This window comes from Triturus cristatus, chromosome 3_1, assembly GCF_964204655.1.
Source record: "Triturus cristatus chromosome 3_1, aTriCri1.1, whole genome shotgun sequence".
Taxonomy (NCBI): domain Eukaryota; kingdom Metazoa; phylum Chordata; class Amphibia; order Caudata; family Salamandridae; genus Triturus; species Triturus cristatus.
In genome coordinates this window covers 919978443-919996503 of record NC_140583.1, presented here as the reverse complement: position 1 = coordinate 919996503, position 18061 = coordinate 919978443, and the positions used below count along the sequence as shown (strand labels likewise).

The 18061-nt window shown below is 43.5% G+C and overlaps 1 protein-coding gene across 5 annotated transcripts in view; it reads left to right on the top strand.

The window, feature by feature from the left end:
- Positions 1-18061, top strand: part of TANC1 (tetratricopeptide repeat, ankyrin repeat and coiled-coil containing 1) — a 740414-nt gene that overhangs the window by 117817 nt on the left and 604536 nt on the right. For all 5 annotated transcript variants that reach the window (XM_085645503.1, XM_085645500.1, XM_085645502.1 and 2 more), the window contains exon 2: positions 15114-15185. In XM_085645503.1, the coding sequence (XP_085501629.1) occupies positions 15125-15185 (61 nt within the window). In that variant the 5' untranslated portion in view covers positions 15114-15124. The remainder of the gene's footprint in view (positions 1-15113; positions 15186-18061) is intronic.

Below are 18061 nucleotides of genomic sequence, written 5' to 3'. Positions count from 1 at the left end.
AATCAGCCACCCTGAATAAGTCACATCTGCTGCTCCATCTTCTTGTTAACGCTCTCCTCTGTAAGTGGTGTGCGAGCTCCAGGTGCTTCCCAACGTCTAGGAAGAGGGTGAACCTAACCAGCGTGCACTGGAGTGGAAAGGGAGTGGTTGGGAAGTGTCTACCCTATAGAGTACCCCAAGTTCTGTAACTTGGCTGATGACTGGGACCGAAAACCTTTTGAAGCATCAAGCACTCCACTAGTGTACAAATAATATGGTTTCTAAAGGGGCTGTCATCCCTCTCCCCCAATTAGAGTGGGCATCTGGAGGCTTGTTTTTCCATTCTTAGTAACATTGTGTTGCCTATGGTGTTTTTACTGATATGAATACATTTAATTTATTCATTTTCCGTACACATATGCCTGTTACACATTTTCAAAAATTTTAGGTTTATGTTCTTTTTTTATTTGTTGTTAATTTATAATGTCTTGATTAAGTGCAGAATGTTTACACAAATCACCCGGCCATGTGTCGATAATATAGAGTTTCTTTTTCAAATGTTTGGCAGCGTGGAATATCTTTTTCTTGGTATATTTTTTTCAAACCAATTTGGATGTTAATTATTTCAAAATATTATGATGTAATTGTATATGTATGAGCTGGTTGTGAGTCAGTGGATTTTATTGTTCCACATGAGAACTTAAAAGTAACTTTGGAGGGCGGTCGGTAGTAAAACTTTCTTTGACGGATAATTATTTAGTGCTCATGGGCTTTTATTGCCTACCTGTTGTGGAGAGGTAGAGGGTTAAATGTGCTTCAAGTTCGCTGGTGATGGTGACACCCAGAAAAACACACCTTGAGCCAATTCACGCTGTTCATTCACCCTTTATTAGATACTACGTTTGGAAATAATTTCAATCCTTCTCGTTAACTTTGAAGGTTTAGGTTTTCCTCTACTCACCGTTGTCAAGAAAATTAACAGCGGACCCATGAGTTTCAAGTTTGGGGGGACGTGGCATAGCCTCTTGTGTTTTTGTTGTATTTTGTGCTCAAGGTCTGTAATGCCCGCTGGTCGAATACTTAACTATTTATTCATGTTACCCCTGCCATCTGTATTGATTTTCAGTGGGCGATAGATGTATCGTCCTTCAATGTATCATTGTGATGACCAATTGCAAGTTAAATGGCCGGGGCGACCCTGGAATCCTCCTTTGTGCTTCATCTGAGGCGACCAAGACCTACAAGTGGTGGAAATCGTTGCTCAAACTCGACCCACACAAGCCTTCTGAGAGTCTCTGAAGTGACATGCTCTTCCTATTTTAATAGAAAAGCAGGTCACGGTGACACTTGTCAACTGTTGAGAAGTGACACAACCCAAAACTTTGTCATCAGTTTATTTAAAGAAAAGATAAATGCCATTCATCTCTGAACCTTTGAAAATATGCTTCTCACAATTAGTATAAATCAAGTTGTTTCCCCCCCACAAAAATCGCATAGAATTCTGTACTCCACCATAGACCTTAACCTATTTAGTTTCTTCAAACCCATGGAACACTTGAAGAGACTACTTTGCACAGATTATTTTCTCTCTGCAGGTATTGTGCAGGCTGTATGCCACAGATCTGCAGGATGCTTATTTTAATGTACAGATATGAGAGCCCACAACACATTTCTGTACTTTCTTTGCTGAAGCAAGAGGTTCATAACTGTACAAGGTGCATCCCCTTGGCCTGTGCTTTGTATCATGTATCTTTATGAAGTTCATGGCAGCAGTTGTGTTAAATTATGTAAGAAGCAAGACCTAAACATCTACCTATAGCTTGAAATCTGGATTTCCATGCTCCTTTGCCTCATGGTTCAAAGCTCTATCTGGAACACCCCTCGCTTCCCTGCTGGGGACGAGAGTCCCAGGCGAGAAGGTGTTGCAACACACAGTATCATGCACCAATAACGCGTGGAGTCGCTTGACAAGGATAATGGACAAAACTCTGCCGTATTCTCCTCTAGTGCCGCTGCCATGCTTACCATACGCACCAGTCACTTAGGAAGCAGTATGTCGTGATATGTTGCGAAGGAGGGGGCTGCACACGTGGGGCGATCTGTTTCATGAGGGCCAGTTTAAAGATCAAAGGGAGCTGTTGACCGGGGACAAAGTTACCCCCCTAGAAGTGTTCCTTTATATAAGGCTCAAACACGAACTAAGAGCTAACACGCCAAGCTTCCCGCAGGAACCCATCCAGTTGGAGGTCCTACACACCACATTAAAGATGGCTGGCCCCTCCCACGCTATGTCTCGCATCTATAGCGTGGCCCTGATAGAAAGGCCACCTGTGCCATCTGATGCCAGGCGCGCATGGGATGGTGACCTGGAATCCCCCCTAACAGATGTGCAATGGAATTACTGCTGCGCACAGACGGCAGACATCGCAGCCAGCAGCCGACTGCGAATAATACATTTTAAAATTCTGCATAATATTTATTACACGCCCACACTGCTGCGTAAATATAAAATCCAGGAAGATGACCGATGTATGCGCTGCCATAAGAGGGAGCCGACTTTCTGCATCTGGTGTGGTCCTGCACCCAAGTTCAGGTTTACTGGTGGGAGCTGTTGGATGTGCTAGCGGAAATGATTCTCATGACCTTGCCACAATCCCCCCTACTTGTGCTATTGGGGTACATGGCAGACATCCCTAGGGCGTCTAGGAAGTTCACTGCCTTGGCCCTGCTTTTGGCCAGGCGGAATCTGGCTTGCAGATGGGGCAGAGAGAGAGCCCCCAAATTCAAAGACTGGCTAAATGACTTTATCTATCGCAAAGACCAATTAACCACCTATGAAGAGCTGCTGCCGGTCACAACCCGCCCCAAGGATATATGGGGGCCATTGATATGCTATCTCCAAACGCACAGTGAAGATGTCTAGAATGCTCCACAACTGGCCGCTCGGGGACTCCCCCCAAAGGACAACACAACAGATTGTAATGTAACATGTGCGTCTTATTCATATTGGGTATGGACATTTCGAAGTCGGGACGGATGAGATACCGGCCCCTCTCTATATTTTGGTCTGTACAGTGGACTAGTGGTCATCCCTGCCTGAGTTGTGTGTGGAAGGGGGAAAGCGGGTTACGTTTAGCACGATGTAACTATATGTATATGATGCCATTTTCTATCGGAGGTCATGAACACACGCACTTTGTACTGAATGTATTTGTAGACCATGCCAAAAACCGCTTTGAGATGATACTGTGGTGTTTTTCTTTTGCTGTTTGTGGAAAACTGAATAAAGAAATTAAAAAAGCTCTATTTTAAACAGCTGGTGCCTGCTGTTCACTCTGATCCTGGCATATAAAAATCCTTTCATAATTCATCTCCATGGCCACCAATTGATGGGGTGCTACTCAACTAGGTATTGTAGAAAGTTGTCATCCTTCCATGTGAGGGGTTTGTCTTTACAGGACATGTCCCCATTTACAACCAGGTTATTTTCCACTGCTTGAGCATTTCCACGAGCATTGGAACTCTTGGCTATATGTGTGAAGGTAGTGAAACATTACAAACATCTTAGAACCAGCAGAAAGACACTCACAATGTAATGTTTCTTTGTGGATAGCCTTCCCGATCTGGACCGGTTATCCTCAAAAGAGACCTCACTATCAGACAGCAACTTCCTCCCCCAAGAACCAGAGTTTTACATCATGTCCACATCCTCAGGCATGGTTGTACCCAAGCGTCACAGTCTGTAGTTGTAGGTAACTGTTTACAACAGTGCATTTGAATTGAAGGTGATTTACTTGCTGCTGAAATCTTTTTTTAAATTTGTTTGTGGAAAGAAGTTAACTTACCCATCAAAAATGTGTTGATGAAACATATAAACAAAAGGTCAGGGATATGTTCCCTGCCCTGTGCACACTAGCTAAGGAAATGCCAAAGTGATGTCCTGAACTTGTGAATATGCTCAAGTTTGAATTCTTTCTTGCAACAGTAATAAAACAACAGAGCATTCATAGAATACTCATACATTAAGATACACTTGAAAATAAATAAAGCACAGGCCTAGCCACAGTACATATTCTAAAGACTGCTTAGTTACTGCAGCATGTTGTATTCATATATACAGTTTCCTCCAGAGTTAACAACTAAATATAAACTATTGCTAGAAGCTAATAGTATACATTTTATAATACAGGAGCTTCAATGTTTCTTTCCCGTTAGTTCTAAAATTAAACAGAGCATATTTAATTGTTTTACTATGCTGGCTTATTTGCTTTAGGATTTCCACCAGAATTTATGATGTAATGATCAAACTCCATATTGAATTCAATTTGAACGATTAAATTAGTTACTTAAATTAGTCTTACACAGCTCTATTATGGAGAACACATAAAGGTTGGATTGCATCGTATTCATCCCGCTATCCCTTGCAATCTACATTACTCCAAAGATTTACACTTTTTCCAGTAATTGTCTACAAGCCTTCAAGATGGCGACCGAGCGGTAGCCGATCCACGGAGCTCCGCCGTGCCAAAACGAGAACAGCGGTCCCCAGGAGACTAGCCGCACCACAGAAACTGCACCAGGCAGGAAAAATCGGGGGCATTTCACCGCGAGCCCCGAAGTGAGGCCAGTAGACCCAGAGAGGGGACACGGGCTCGTTAACCCATCCGGCTCGGGCACAAGATGGCGACTAGATGCCGTTGAAGCGCGGATCGCAGCGAAACGGACAGTCGACACACGGAGAAGCTGGGCACATCCTATAAGTGATTGCACCGGTGAGAGCACCTGCTGCAGGGGGCGGGCGGGGGTGAAGGAATCTGTCTGGCGGAGGACGTTCACCCTCCCAGCCCTGCAGTATCCTGACACCCCCCCACCCCACCCCCTCTCACTCCACCGGACTGCAGAAAGAAGAGAAGCCCCTCGAACCACACTGGGCACCATGGGCTGGCCCACTGAGAGTTGCACCAGCGGGGCAGGGGGTGGTTGAAACCCTTTGGAAGCCGGCTATCACAGTAGAAAAGGCTGTAGGAAGCACCCAGGCCTGCCTGACCCTAAGATGGTGTCCAGGCAGAATTAATCAAGCCCAGCAGGGCGATGAGGCCCTACCTCGAGGGGGGAGACTCCAGTTTAAGGTTAGCAAGAGAGCTGAGTAGCGGTGGGCGATGCCGACGCAGCGCAGAGGTCACTAGTGCGACAGCACCTGGAGTGGACACTGATCAAACCTCGTGCATATCCCCCACCTCCCACCCACATCCAGCTCACCCATCAGGACAGGAAGGAGATCAAGAGGTGGTGCTTGAACGAATACCAAAGAGACCAGGCAACAATAATAGCGGCCTCTTTGTAGAAGATCACTCCAACCTTGGGCATCCATGGGCTCGTGAATCGGCTGCCATACTAACTAATCAGCAAGATGGCCGTCAGGTGAGGTACTCCGGTCGGGAGCTCCCTGGCTAGGGATTGCTTTTTTGGCCCTAATCCCCTGGAATCTATTCCCTCCTTGAACCTTTATACACACCTGGGGTTCTATGGACTATGGCCCTTCAATTCTCCAATTCCCGTGATTGGATTTGGAACCAGCCTCACCAACTTCCACGGAATCCGTGAATATTCTACCGACCGGGGGGAGCTAGTAACATGGCCGATGCCCGGTGGAGTTACCTAGGTAGCTATAGAGGAGATTGGCTATGGATCGCCTCCTCGGCCGTCACCTACCCAGCTGGACATTGGGCAGACTTTCCTTCGTCTCTCCGCCGTGTCTCCTTCCTCCCCCGCCTTCTGACGAATCAGCTGGCTTGTTTGACTTTCACTTTGTCTTTTTGGTTCCCCTGAATTACTTTCCCCCTTGCCGGTCTTTCCTGACCCGATCTTCATTCCAACCCCATTTTACTTTTCCCCTCTTCTTTCTATACCCTATAGGATGTGTGTATATGTTTAAGCTATGCTCTAGTAACTCGCGTTACTCTGTAACACTGTTTTTCCCCTATGTTATACCAGGCTTCTGTAACTGATGTAATTTTGTAACTGACGTAATTTTGTAACTCGCTAATCCTCATGTAAAGCTCTCTGATACCTCCGGGTCTAGCAAGCGCTATGTTAAACTCTGCAAATAAATGCATTGTCTCACGGTCACATGATGCAGCCTAAATCCCATAAATATATATGCACCTTAAGTATGCTAGTTTTCACCCTGTGTTATCATTGAAGAATTTCATTAAATGCCCACGGTTTGCCAAATGGATTGTTAAGGACGTGTTATAATCTTATGTCTTAAATGTAATCTTAATGTCGAAATTAAAACCTGTTGCCTGTTCCATTTTCCCTGTTCAGCAAATTTCAAAGTATTGGGCAATATCGGATGATGTATGACTGTATAGAACATTAAATATTGGTAGCAGATTAATAAAGTGTACCTAAATAAAGTAACAAACTCTGAAACAGCCTGATAAGCTGGAGCACGCAAGTACAGCAAACATAATATAGTATGCATGATGGATGGCCTCCATTGAAAAGCTGACATAGAGAGTGTGCACTAAGAGCAACAAAAAGAGAAGTGGTATGCCAGAGATTAGCATATCACTTTGATTTAAGAAAGACAAAAGTAGAGAATCTCCAAACTTCCCATTAATATTTACATTTCTGTTTTTCTATATTTGTTTGTGAATTAATTAAAATATTTAATCATTTGTGCATTTGTTTGATGTGTACTTGCATCCGTACTTTTGTGATTTGTTTTGAAGTTCAAATTGCAGAAATTGCTTACGCCGTGGTCCCAGACTTCCAGTAATGATTCACTGGGGTCCACCAAAGTCAGAAGGTTTAGAACAGTTACCCTAGATGATTGTCAGGGCATTTAAAAAGTTTCTGTTTTTTTATTTTGTATTTATAAAAAAAAAATCTCAAATCATATATTCTGTATGATATAGCTTTATATTTTTCTGTCTGTTATTTTGTTATTAAAAGTTTCCGTCGGATTCGTATATTCTGGTATTGAAACCCACAGCAAGTAATTTATTTATAAATAATATTGTAAGATCATTTTAATTTATCATTCTATACTACAGTTTTTAAAAATGGTACGAAACCGATCATAATATACTTTTGTGACCAGGTTAGCGTGTTGATTGTGGAAATTGCTGGAGTGGGCAAGGCAAGCGTTAGTGCTATCACCATCCAGTTTCATAAAGTTAGCTGCTATTACACACAAATCGCAGCCACCATTCATTTTACTCTTTATTCATTGTTACAAGATTTCTTTGACAAACATTCCCATTGATCATAACTGCATTTACTTCTGTATGTGCTCAGTGTAGGAATTCTGCCTTTTCTGCGCCCTTTACCCTTGCTTACTAGTAGTACAGTGCCTGTGCTCCCACTTTAAGCATGTTTTAAGTGGTATATTTAAATTACATATAAGTCACTAGTATATAGTACAAGATGTACTTAGTGCTTGGTATTTAAATACCATTAGTGGCCTGCAGCATCTATTGTGCCATCTACTACAGAGGCAGTGCCAACATGGCTTCAGGCCTACCAGTGTAGCCTGACTATAGCAGTGTAAACAGTGCAATACGACCCGTCAATAAAAATCCTTTTGACAGGTCTAAACCTTCCTTTTAAATATTTGTCATCCCTATGTAGGTCTTCTAGTTCATAAAGTAGGGTGCTTGGTGTTCAAAATTAGGATGTGTAGAGATGTAATGTTAGTCTGTCCTTACAGTGAATAGCACCCAAAAGTAATTTTTTCACTGTGGCAAGCCTAGCTGCCCCAAGTAGAAAACCGGAGTATAAACTACAATCCTAAAACTGTATCTCTGAAATTTGACTAGCTAGAAACCAGTGCAACAGTTATTAAAATCTAGTTCAATTGTGCATTTTGATTTTTTTTTATAAAAACTCTTTTTATTAACATTTTCATTTCCAACCATTTCTGCAATACCATATGGTTCCTCACTACATACATTACATCTCCATCGTTTCAGCCTTTGTAATACATTAAGGACCCATGCATTATTTCCCTTTACCTTTTCGTCCGTCTCTTTACCCACATCACATCACCTCTTCTCAGTGTCCTCTATATACACCTTTGCTAGTCGGAGCTGTCTGATAGGGATTCTTCCTGCGGGGATCACAGATGTTGCCCCGATACTCGTTCCATTTCCCCCATATCTTAGTCCATTTTTTGGGGCATCTTCTGTGTATGTATACCGATTTTTCGGTTACCATTAATTCGTCCATACCATTACACCATTTTCGTAGTGTCGGGACTTGCCTGGCTCCCCACAGCTGCGCGATATCCCTTTTTGCTAAAGCCGTTCCTAGTGTTACCCATGCTTGCGCTGCCTGATTGAGGTCTGTGGCCTCCCAGATGTTTAATATAACGATGCTTCCTGAACCAAAGTGTTGCATATCAGTGACCTGCGAGATTGTGCGCATTATTGTTTTCCAATAGTTATTAATTTCTATGCATTGCCATAATATGTGCCAGAAAGTGCCCGGTTCCCCACACTGTCTAATGCAGAGCGGTGTATCAGCTCTGTGCAATTTATATAGGAGTGTCCTGGTATAGTAGGTGCGATGCAGTACCTTCAGTTGTATTAATTTGAATCTAGCTGAAATCGCCACTTCTCTTGGGGACGCCATCGCTTCCTGCCAGTCCGTCTTATCTAGCTCGCCCACGTCAGTTTCCCATCTAGTTTTCAGGGTTTGTGTCGGGTCTGGTTGGTTATGTATGATTTTTTTGTATGTTAGTGAGATGGCTTTCCCTGTCATATGGTCAGTAAGTAGTCTGTCCTCGAGGGGTGATGATTCTGGCAATTTCGTGCCGTGCGGTATTAGTGCTGTTAGTGCATGCCTTATTTGTAAGTATCTAAACGTCTCTGTGTCAGCCAAGCCATAGCTCTGTTGCAGTTGTGTGAACGGGACAGTCTCCCGCTTTTTCCACAGGTCCCCCACCTTCGAGATACCCATCAGGACCCATTGTCTGAATCCTTTCGTGTTCTTTAGTCTTCCTAGTTTTTTTGTGTCTCAGAGTGGTGTTGCCTGTGTTAAGACTCCCTCCCATCCCATGTCCCTCTGCACTTCGTGCCAGATCTTAATTGTATGTGCTGTAGGGCCTGTGAGATTTTTATTTTGATTCCTGTTGTAGAGTACTCCCACGATATTATCTGTTCCCAGGAGATGCCTATCCATGCGATAGGCCGGGTCTTCCTGGTCAGCGTGAAGCCATTGATTGATTACCGCCAGGTGAGAGGCCCAGTAGTATACCTTAATGTTGGGGAGCGCTATTCCTCCATCATACCAGCCCTTCACCAGTTTGTGCATCGCTATACGTGTCGCCCTACCATCCCACAGCAGCTTGTTTACTTCATTATTGACTCCTCTGAAGTACGATGGGTGTATCGGAAATGGTGTATTTTGTAGGGCGTATAGAAACCTGGGGAGCGCCATAATTTTAAAGAGGGCTACCCTGCCTAGTAAGGTGAGCGGCAGTGCACGCCAGCACTGCACATCTTTGCGAAACCGCTCCAGAGGTTTCTTGAGATTTTCTGCTATGAAGTGTGCATCCTGAGACGTGATATAGATGCCCAAATATTTAAACCCATCAGACGCTATCTTAGCAGCACAATTATGCGGGAGTCGCGGCTGATCACCAGAGAGTATGTAGATATGCGATTTCGTCCAGTTTATAGTGTATCCTGATACACGGCCGAACGCCGCACAGATATCCATAAGGCAATTTAGGGAGCGGGTCGGCGAGACCAGATAAAGCAGTATGTCGTCAGCTTAAAGTGATACACGGTCCTCACACCCTAGTGCCCACTTGAGCCCACGGATAACTTGATATTGCCGTATCCATGCTGCCAAGGGTTCCAGCACTAGTGCGAATAGAAGCGGTGACAATGGGCATCCCTGCCGTGTCCCTTTTGCCAGTGGAAAGGTGTCTGAGATTCTCCCATTGACCACCACTTGTGCCATCGGTTATGTGTAGAGTAGTTCCACCCATTTTATGAATTTGGGACCAAATCCCAAATGGTGAAGCACCGCAAACAAAAATGGCCATTCTACCATGTCGAACGCCATTCGCGCGTCTAATGAAAGAAATATAGCCTCCTCTTTGATTAGGGATTTGCGTGCCATGACACTGTGCACTCGCCTCAAGTTCTGTGCCGTGTTCCGGTGTGGCATAAACCCCGATTGATCTGGGTGAATCACCGCTCCCAAATAAGGCTGCAGTCGCATTGCGAGCAGCTTGGCTAGTATCTTAGCTTCTGCATTGATCAGGGATATGGGCCTGTACGATATGCAACTGTGTGGTGGTTTGCCAGGCTTGTGTATTGCTACTATCGTTGCCAGGCGCTGGTCCCTAGGAAGTTCCCCCTTCTCTAAGCTATCTTTGTACATGTTCAGTAGGTGGGGTGTCAGAACAGCAGTCAAGTGCCTGAAGAGCTCCACTGGGATTCCATTAGGTCCCAGGGCTTTACCTGTGTGGAGTGCTAATATTGCCTGAGTCGTTTCCTCTTGTGTAATATCCGCTTCTAGTGCGTGCACTGCCGTTTGAGTCAGCGTTGGCATTTTCATGTCTTTCAGAAAGGCTCTGTTGTAGTCTATTGTGGCCGCGGCTGTCGGTGTATATATGCGTTCATAGTGAGTCGCCAGCTCTTCTACTATGGCTTGGGGATCTGTGATTGTGGTGCCATTATGTGTGTCTAGTTTCGCTATCCACCTGTTTGCTTTGTCCTTTTTGTCTAACCATGCCAGCAATTTACCTGCCTTGTCACCCTGTTCGTATACTGTGTGCTTTGTAGTCTGAAGTCTAGATTTTGCCTCCTCCCATACAAATGTCTTGTACTCTTGTTGTGCCAGCTGGAGCCCGTGTGTAGTTGCTGCAGTGATGTCGGCGGCATAATCCGCCTCTGCCCTTTTCAAGTTCTGTTCTAGCGAATGGAGTTGTTGGCGTTGGCGTTTCTTGTGGTGTGATACTGATGATATTGCCTGGCCCCGTAGGACCGTTTTATAGGCTTCCCATAGTGTCGTTGGTGACTGCACCGTGTGTTCGTTTTCTGTAAAGTATCGTTTTGTGGTGGTGACTAGGGTTTTCTTAATCTCCTTGATTGTTAAATTACATGGGTAGATCGGGAAGAGCCTGCGCCTGTCTGGGATGCCTGATGTGTAGGTCAACCTTATCGGGGAGTGGTCTGATATTGCCCTGGGCAATTGTCACTTCTGTTATCTGTTCCATCCCTAGCGTCTGGGTAAATATATGATCTATCCTCGACTCACTGTTATGTGCTCCTGAGTGGAAGGTATATTGCCTATCGTGTGGGTATCTCGCTCTCCATATATCCGTTAGGCCGATCGTGTCTATGAAATCTTTCAGCTTTGAACTGGAGCTGCTGAATCCTCTAGGGGGTCGCCTGTCTATGGCCGCATCAATCACTGCGTTGAAATCTCCCCCTATAATCGATGCTCCTTGCGGGAGCGAAAGCAGGAATGCGCCTAGGTCTGGGAGCGCGGAACTATGCAAAGCAGGCGGGATATTTACCGATACGAAGTTGTATCGTCTCCCTTCCCACTGGCCTGCCACTGCCGCAAATCTGCCCTGTTTGTCGGTCCAGGTCTTTTGTACTATCAGTGGGCATCGTTTGTGGATCAAAATTCCCACACCCCTGGATCCGGAGGTAAAATCCGAATGTACTCCCATTTTATATCCCCATCTGTCTAACGCTTTACACGCGGAACCTACCAGGTGCGATTCTTGTAGCAGTGCCACCGCTGGCCCTCTCCTTTTAATGTACTGCAATACCAACCCCCTCTTTATCTTGTCCCCCAACCCATTTACATTCCACGACAGGACCGCAAGGTGTTTGATATTACTGGTGTGTTCTGTGATGTGCGGGTTGTCCGTCTTCATTAATAACTGTTCTATGTTCGGCCCCAATTGTCATACTATCGTGCATGTGTGCTTTACAGTGAACGTAGTGAGCGGATTCAATGTAGGTGTTAACTCGTCTTGTGGTATGCAGTTGAACCATTTGAAACAAAACCCCCTGTGAACACCTCTTACCCCCCACCCTCCTCCCTGCTTCCCTGCCCGGCGGATTCCAAACTACCCACCACCCCAACTGAGCAGAGTGCTTAATCCCCATAACTTTGTACTTGTGTATTTTGATTTTTAATAAATATTAAGGAAAAGTAACTTTTAGAAAGTTCCTTTACCCTACCTCAAGGTCCTGAGGCTAATCTCCAGCTACTCCAAGCAAGTAGTTAGGATTTGAAACTGTGTGAATGAGGTGTGCAATTCCTCCCAGGAGCTCCACAATAGGTCCCTGTAATTGACAGGTCTACCAGAATAGGCAGGGATGACTCCTGTGAGATCAGCAGAAGAGTGAGTGCTATGTCCATCCTTTATGATACTTACATTGGCAAATTCTGCTGTAGTGTCAAATTCTGCTTGACTGGTCTGCTGGGTTTACATACAACACTAAGGGTGTACTTGATGGTAGAAAACAAGATGCCAAGACAGTTCTTGTGAATCCACTGCATGGTTGCTGGAAACCCCTCATTTTGTTCTTCCAGATTTCTGTCTCTGGATGTATTGGGGGTAGAGTGCTGTTTCAAACTGGAGATTTGTGTTAGATGTGGAAGGACACTTGGATTAGAGCCCAAAGTGTATGTGGCCAAAGACTCAAGCCATCTAGAAAATGCCTAACGTGGGTAGGGCTTGCCTCAGGAACTTTTACTTCATTGATTAGGGCGTGCCCAGGAGTCATTCCCACCCACTAGCTCGTTCCAGGCAAAATGTTGGCATCTTCAGGCTCCCACTTTGGAACACTGCTGGATTTGGGGATGAAGAGATGAGGCCTGGACCTACTAACTGAGCTCTGAGAGGAGCCCTGAAGGACTGGACCTGCTCTCTCTTGTACTCAGGACAAATAAGTGGACTACAAGGGTCTTACGGCTGACCTCCTCTTCAAGCTACAGGGACAGAACAAGCTACAAGAGACCTTTCCTGCAACTGCCCAGCTGACAACTGGACCTGGACTAGACCCTGCTGTTGTCTTTTCCCTGACACCTTTTGAGTCTCCAAGTGCCTCCCCTGAGGTCTTGTGAGTTTTAGAAGTGTACTCTTGTGATGGATTGGGACTTAAAGGACTAAGTGCCTGTTTTAGTTTTTCGCATTTGGGTTACTCCTTTCACAACGTTTACTGATATCCTGTCTGACAAAATATAAATCCCATAAGATTTAATGGGATATATATTTTGGCAGACGGGATATCCGTCACTGTTGTGGCGGAGTAACCCATTCGCCAAGATTTAAATCCGGGTCTGTGTCAGAAGGTAAAGTCCCTGATCAGGGCGAACCTGATTGGTGTTTTCGACCCGCTCTCCATCGTGGCCAGCCTCAATTTGTGCATTGGTCCCGATCTACTGCAACTAGTGACTATCGTTGGCGCTTTGTGCCTTTTGATGCCACTTCTTGATTTTTTTTATTCATATCTCTGTTTCCCTTATCTGCTTTTTGTCATTTTGGTGTCCTTAGGTTTACTCAATTATTATAATTTGTGATGTTTATTGTTATGCATTTTGACTTTTACTGTTTTGGTACTGCATAATACTTTACACAATGTCTTAAGTTAAGCCTGTCTGCTGTAGGCCATTGCTATCAGGGGGTTGATCTCAGGTTAATTTAGTGGCTTTGAGGGTTGAAACTGACAAGGGTTGTGATTGTTCTTAAGGAGTTGGGTAGCGAACCACCACAAATAATAATCCAATTTCTTACTCTTACCTACTGAAAATGTTTTTGTGTGCATTGTTAGTTGGCCTGGAGTTGGTGTCAGAATTTTTGTCTCTGTTTTTAAAGCATGCAGTTGAGATGATTTACCGGAAGACATTCTGCGCACTCACTGGGAATCAATCCGCTAAGAAGAATTGTAGTATGTTAGGGTCTAATGAGGTGGAAATTCAGTTTCTTATGGGTAATTTAGTTTCCTTATCGATTACCTGCCTTGGCTTGGTGAATTTGCTTGCAAGAAATACCTAAGCGAAGCCACATACCTAAATCAGTCTGCAAGGGAAATCATGATTGGAGCTAACCCTAGTTAGAGTGAAGACAGTGTTGTCATGTGGTTACCTTCTCAATAGTAAATTAGCAGGCCATCCTGTTTTTTAGCTGGCACTTTCACTTCCCAGGATACATTTAGGACTACTAGTTTTAGAATGCCAAGTTATGTGAATGAAAACGCTGGGTCTCACTAAACATGTCACAAATCTAGGAACGTACATTTCTCACCAATCCTTGCCTCGTGTTCACCCTCCTTCTACATGTGTTAAGGGCAGCTGGTCACCCATTAACACTCTTCATTTGGTGTTTGCTCGCACATGAATGTGACCTGAATGGTCGCTGGTGTAGTTCCATAGAAACATAAGTTCCCGTTTCACGCCTCCATTTCAGCACAGCGTTTCTTATCTTCTTCTAGATTGCCCGCCCAGAGGCTTGGTTGCCTTCAACAGCAATGGTTCAGGCTTTGTTTATTCATGATTGGGCGTGCAATTGATCTTTTTGAATATCTTTATCTACTCTGGCACATATTGCTTCCAGCTTATTCTTCTCACTTCCAGAGTGCACACCGCTGCAAAGAGTTCTGAAATCCATAGCTGTTATCTTGTAATGATTAGATTTTTAAAGACTGTTAATGGCCTACATCCCATAAATGTCTCTAGGTTTCAGGGAGGAGGGCAGAATGCATGATGTCACATGAAGTGATAGCTGGGAGTAATGAGTGGTCCTTAACCTGCACTAGGTGTATCTCACAACTCATTACACTAGCCTACAATATGTCATGATGCCTTACTTTGCTTTTATTTGAATATGTTAAACTTGCACCTGATTCAGCAGCTCATATTTGATTATTAACTGGTGGAATTTTACTTACGACATTCCATATATTTACTTTTTAAATGCATAAATGTGTAACCTATCGGGTTAGAGCAATTGTTTAATGGGTTGCAACCTGTTTATGGAACTCCCTCAAGCTCACTGCAGAATTTTATCTGTTTTTTAGTCGTATTTTATGTTTATATTCAAAAAGCTATTTCACAAAGAAGGTTCACTGAAAGTCTTTGTTTATCTCCAGGAAAGGGCAAAATGTTAAAGGCGGTTTTGAAGAAGAGCCGGGAAGGTGGAAAGTCAATCAAGAAAGACTCAAGTATGTTTTGTAATAAATGTCTTTAACTTATTTTTAAGGTGCCTCTTTGCTGCTAAAAGTCATGCTTTGAAAGTAAAGTACGTATTACCTGTTTTCCTGTTTTAGTTGTACTTTTGCATTTTATTACTCTTATCGAGGTTAAGTCATTGTCTCACGCAGTTGATCATAGCTTGGAAAATTGATATGCACCCAATACCACTATGTCACTTGCCAGTGTGTTTTAAACTTGATATGGTTTTTCTGTGCCTGTGCCTACACGTATGTGTGTTTGCATATTTATGTGTTTGAAGAGTCAGAGATGGAAATTCAATATTTCTGTTTAAATTAGTTTGCTCCTAAAAAAAAAAAAAGAATGTTTGATTTCTTAACAATGTGGACGTTTGTGATGAATCTCAATGATACTTTTCAAATAATTGTCCAGCCACCTAAGATTTATCCTGGAAAGCTTTGTGCTGGTAGAGCAAGGGGTGAGAAATTGTGGGGGCACTGAAAGTTGGATTGCCCATAAAACAACAACAACACAAAACATATGGCGGTTTCCCCTCTCTGTTGCAATATTAAAAAAGCTCTACGAGAGCCTTCCATCTCCCAAGACAAAACAATCAAAAAATAATACCATCAGGCTCCAGCCCTACCGTGTAGGAGGAAAATAATAGCTCTGAAGAGGTCTGCCCTTCCCTGCCTTCAATTACACCCTTCTGCTATGGGCTTGGCTGAAGACTGGTAGATGGCCACTCACTGTGCTAAGTGTCTGCTGGTCATGTGCGTGGCTCACAAAATAACTTGTGTTGTTAAAAAACATTGACTTCAGGAGGTGAAGATATAAAACCTAATAAAACACTGGCTAGATATTATGAGCTACACAGCTGTAATTCATTATTGCACTCCTCATTGTCTCACATTTTCAATGAGTCTCACTTCCCAGGTGCCTAGACACAATGTGTAGATAGTTCAACTTGAATGAATAGTTCCTGGTCAAAAAACTCAATTAAGTTTTAAAGAGGTTCCCTGATATCTAACAAGCTTTGTCCTATATATGTTTCATTGGATGCCAAAGTGGCTTAAGTTAAAAATAATGAAGGGGTTTAAACTTGCGCAGAATTTAATTCCATTGTCTTACTCATGAGAATAGTACTTTAAAGTAGATGTTCCTAAGGTATTTTGGTGCACAGCAATTTAAAAGGTAAACCTGACTTCTTACAAGCTTATCCAGCCTGTAACATTTCATACTTCCATCTGTGAGATGAGCAAGAATGTGGTAGCCTTTCTGGGTAGCAAACAAATGAGTATAAGACTGAAGTTATGGTTTGGAACACACAATGTATCTTAAGAAGCAAATTAGGCATTTATGGAATGTGATTACTTAAGGGAAATCTACTTTGAAGCTCTCACAAATGCAAGTGACACGGTGATGTCTTTGAAAGTGATGTTAAACCAGCTAGGTTTTGGCTGTACGAAAGGGTAGCACCAGGGCCACCTTGATCTTTTTCTATGATGTGTCCTTGTGAGAAAGTGGTGATGATGATAATTTATATTTTCTGCTTGTTTGTAGAAGGGTACCATTGAGCCAAGAGGGCACATTTATGCTTCTATTTAAAATTAAGGTGACAGTCATTAAACTTTGTCCAAATCATTGCCTTCACTCTGCATAACCTGAATGCTCTTGTAAAGTTTTTGTTCAGTTTTTCTTGAGCTGTAAAGACTTCAAGAGTGATCATACGTTGTACAGTACTAACAAATAACCAATTATCTACACCATTTCCTTGATTGGAAAGCATTCAATGTAACCAGTTAACTGAACTTTGCTGCGCTACAACATAATTGACATATTTTCCCCTTACTTCTTCTTGTGTGCACCCTATTCGAAGAACACTGAACCTTACTTGCATTTTGCCCGGTTCCTTTGTGGACAAAGTTCCCTTGTAAAGTGTAGATGATTCTGAATCCCCTACTTGTGAGTTCCCATAGCTCCGTCTCCATCGATTTTACTTTGTCCCTAGAAACCAAAGCGCACTCTCCAAAAGGGGTCTGACTGTATCCAGATCAGACTGTATTGCATCTTACAGGAGGTTTAGGCTAAAAGTTGGTGGTATCACTTGGGTTTCAGACATTTTTTGTAAATAGTAGTTGTAGAAATGCCCCAATAATTATTGGCCTTCCATGGGGATTGCCATTTGAAAAAATATTACTTGATTCACTAGTTAGCAACTTCACAGTGTACGTCAAAGTATATGATGTGTATTCTGATCAGTTATTATATGACATGTTGGGTTAGGAATGGTGGTACTTGGGTGTGCCTTAAGACAACTCAAATAGGTGGGATATAGGATGATATGGAAAGTCAAACTGATTATATGATACTGTTATGATATGTTGCAGATTTATAGAGCCCACTATCACCCGGGAGATTATCCTGGTGCTAGCCAAACTTAGGCCTTGTGAGACTACTTGAAAAGCCATTTCTTCTTGTTACAGAATACAAGAAGTGAGGAGGAAGCTCTTATGTGTAGCGGGCAGGCTTTTCCACACTTTAGGAGCGACACAGGAGCAGACTCGATCACCAGATCTGGTTTTCTGTTTGCATGGGATTGGTGCAAGTAGGAGTCTGGACAAGCGGAGGTGTCTGGAAGGTTTGTGAAAGTAGTTGTGATTGTTGAGGTACGCTGGGCCAGTGATATGTAGTGCACTGAGAGTGTGGGAAAAGGAGTTTAAATTGTGCTAGTTTCTGAATGGGGAGATAGTGGAGCTCTGTTAGGTGATGTGTGATGTGAGTGTGGAGTGGGATGTTGAGGGTGATCCTGGCCGCCTAGTTCTGAATGGTCTGCAGCCTTCTAGGCAGTTTGTTCCCGTAGCCCAGCTTGCTTGTGACCAAGGCA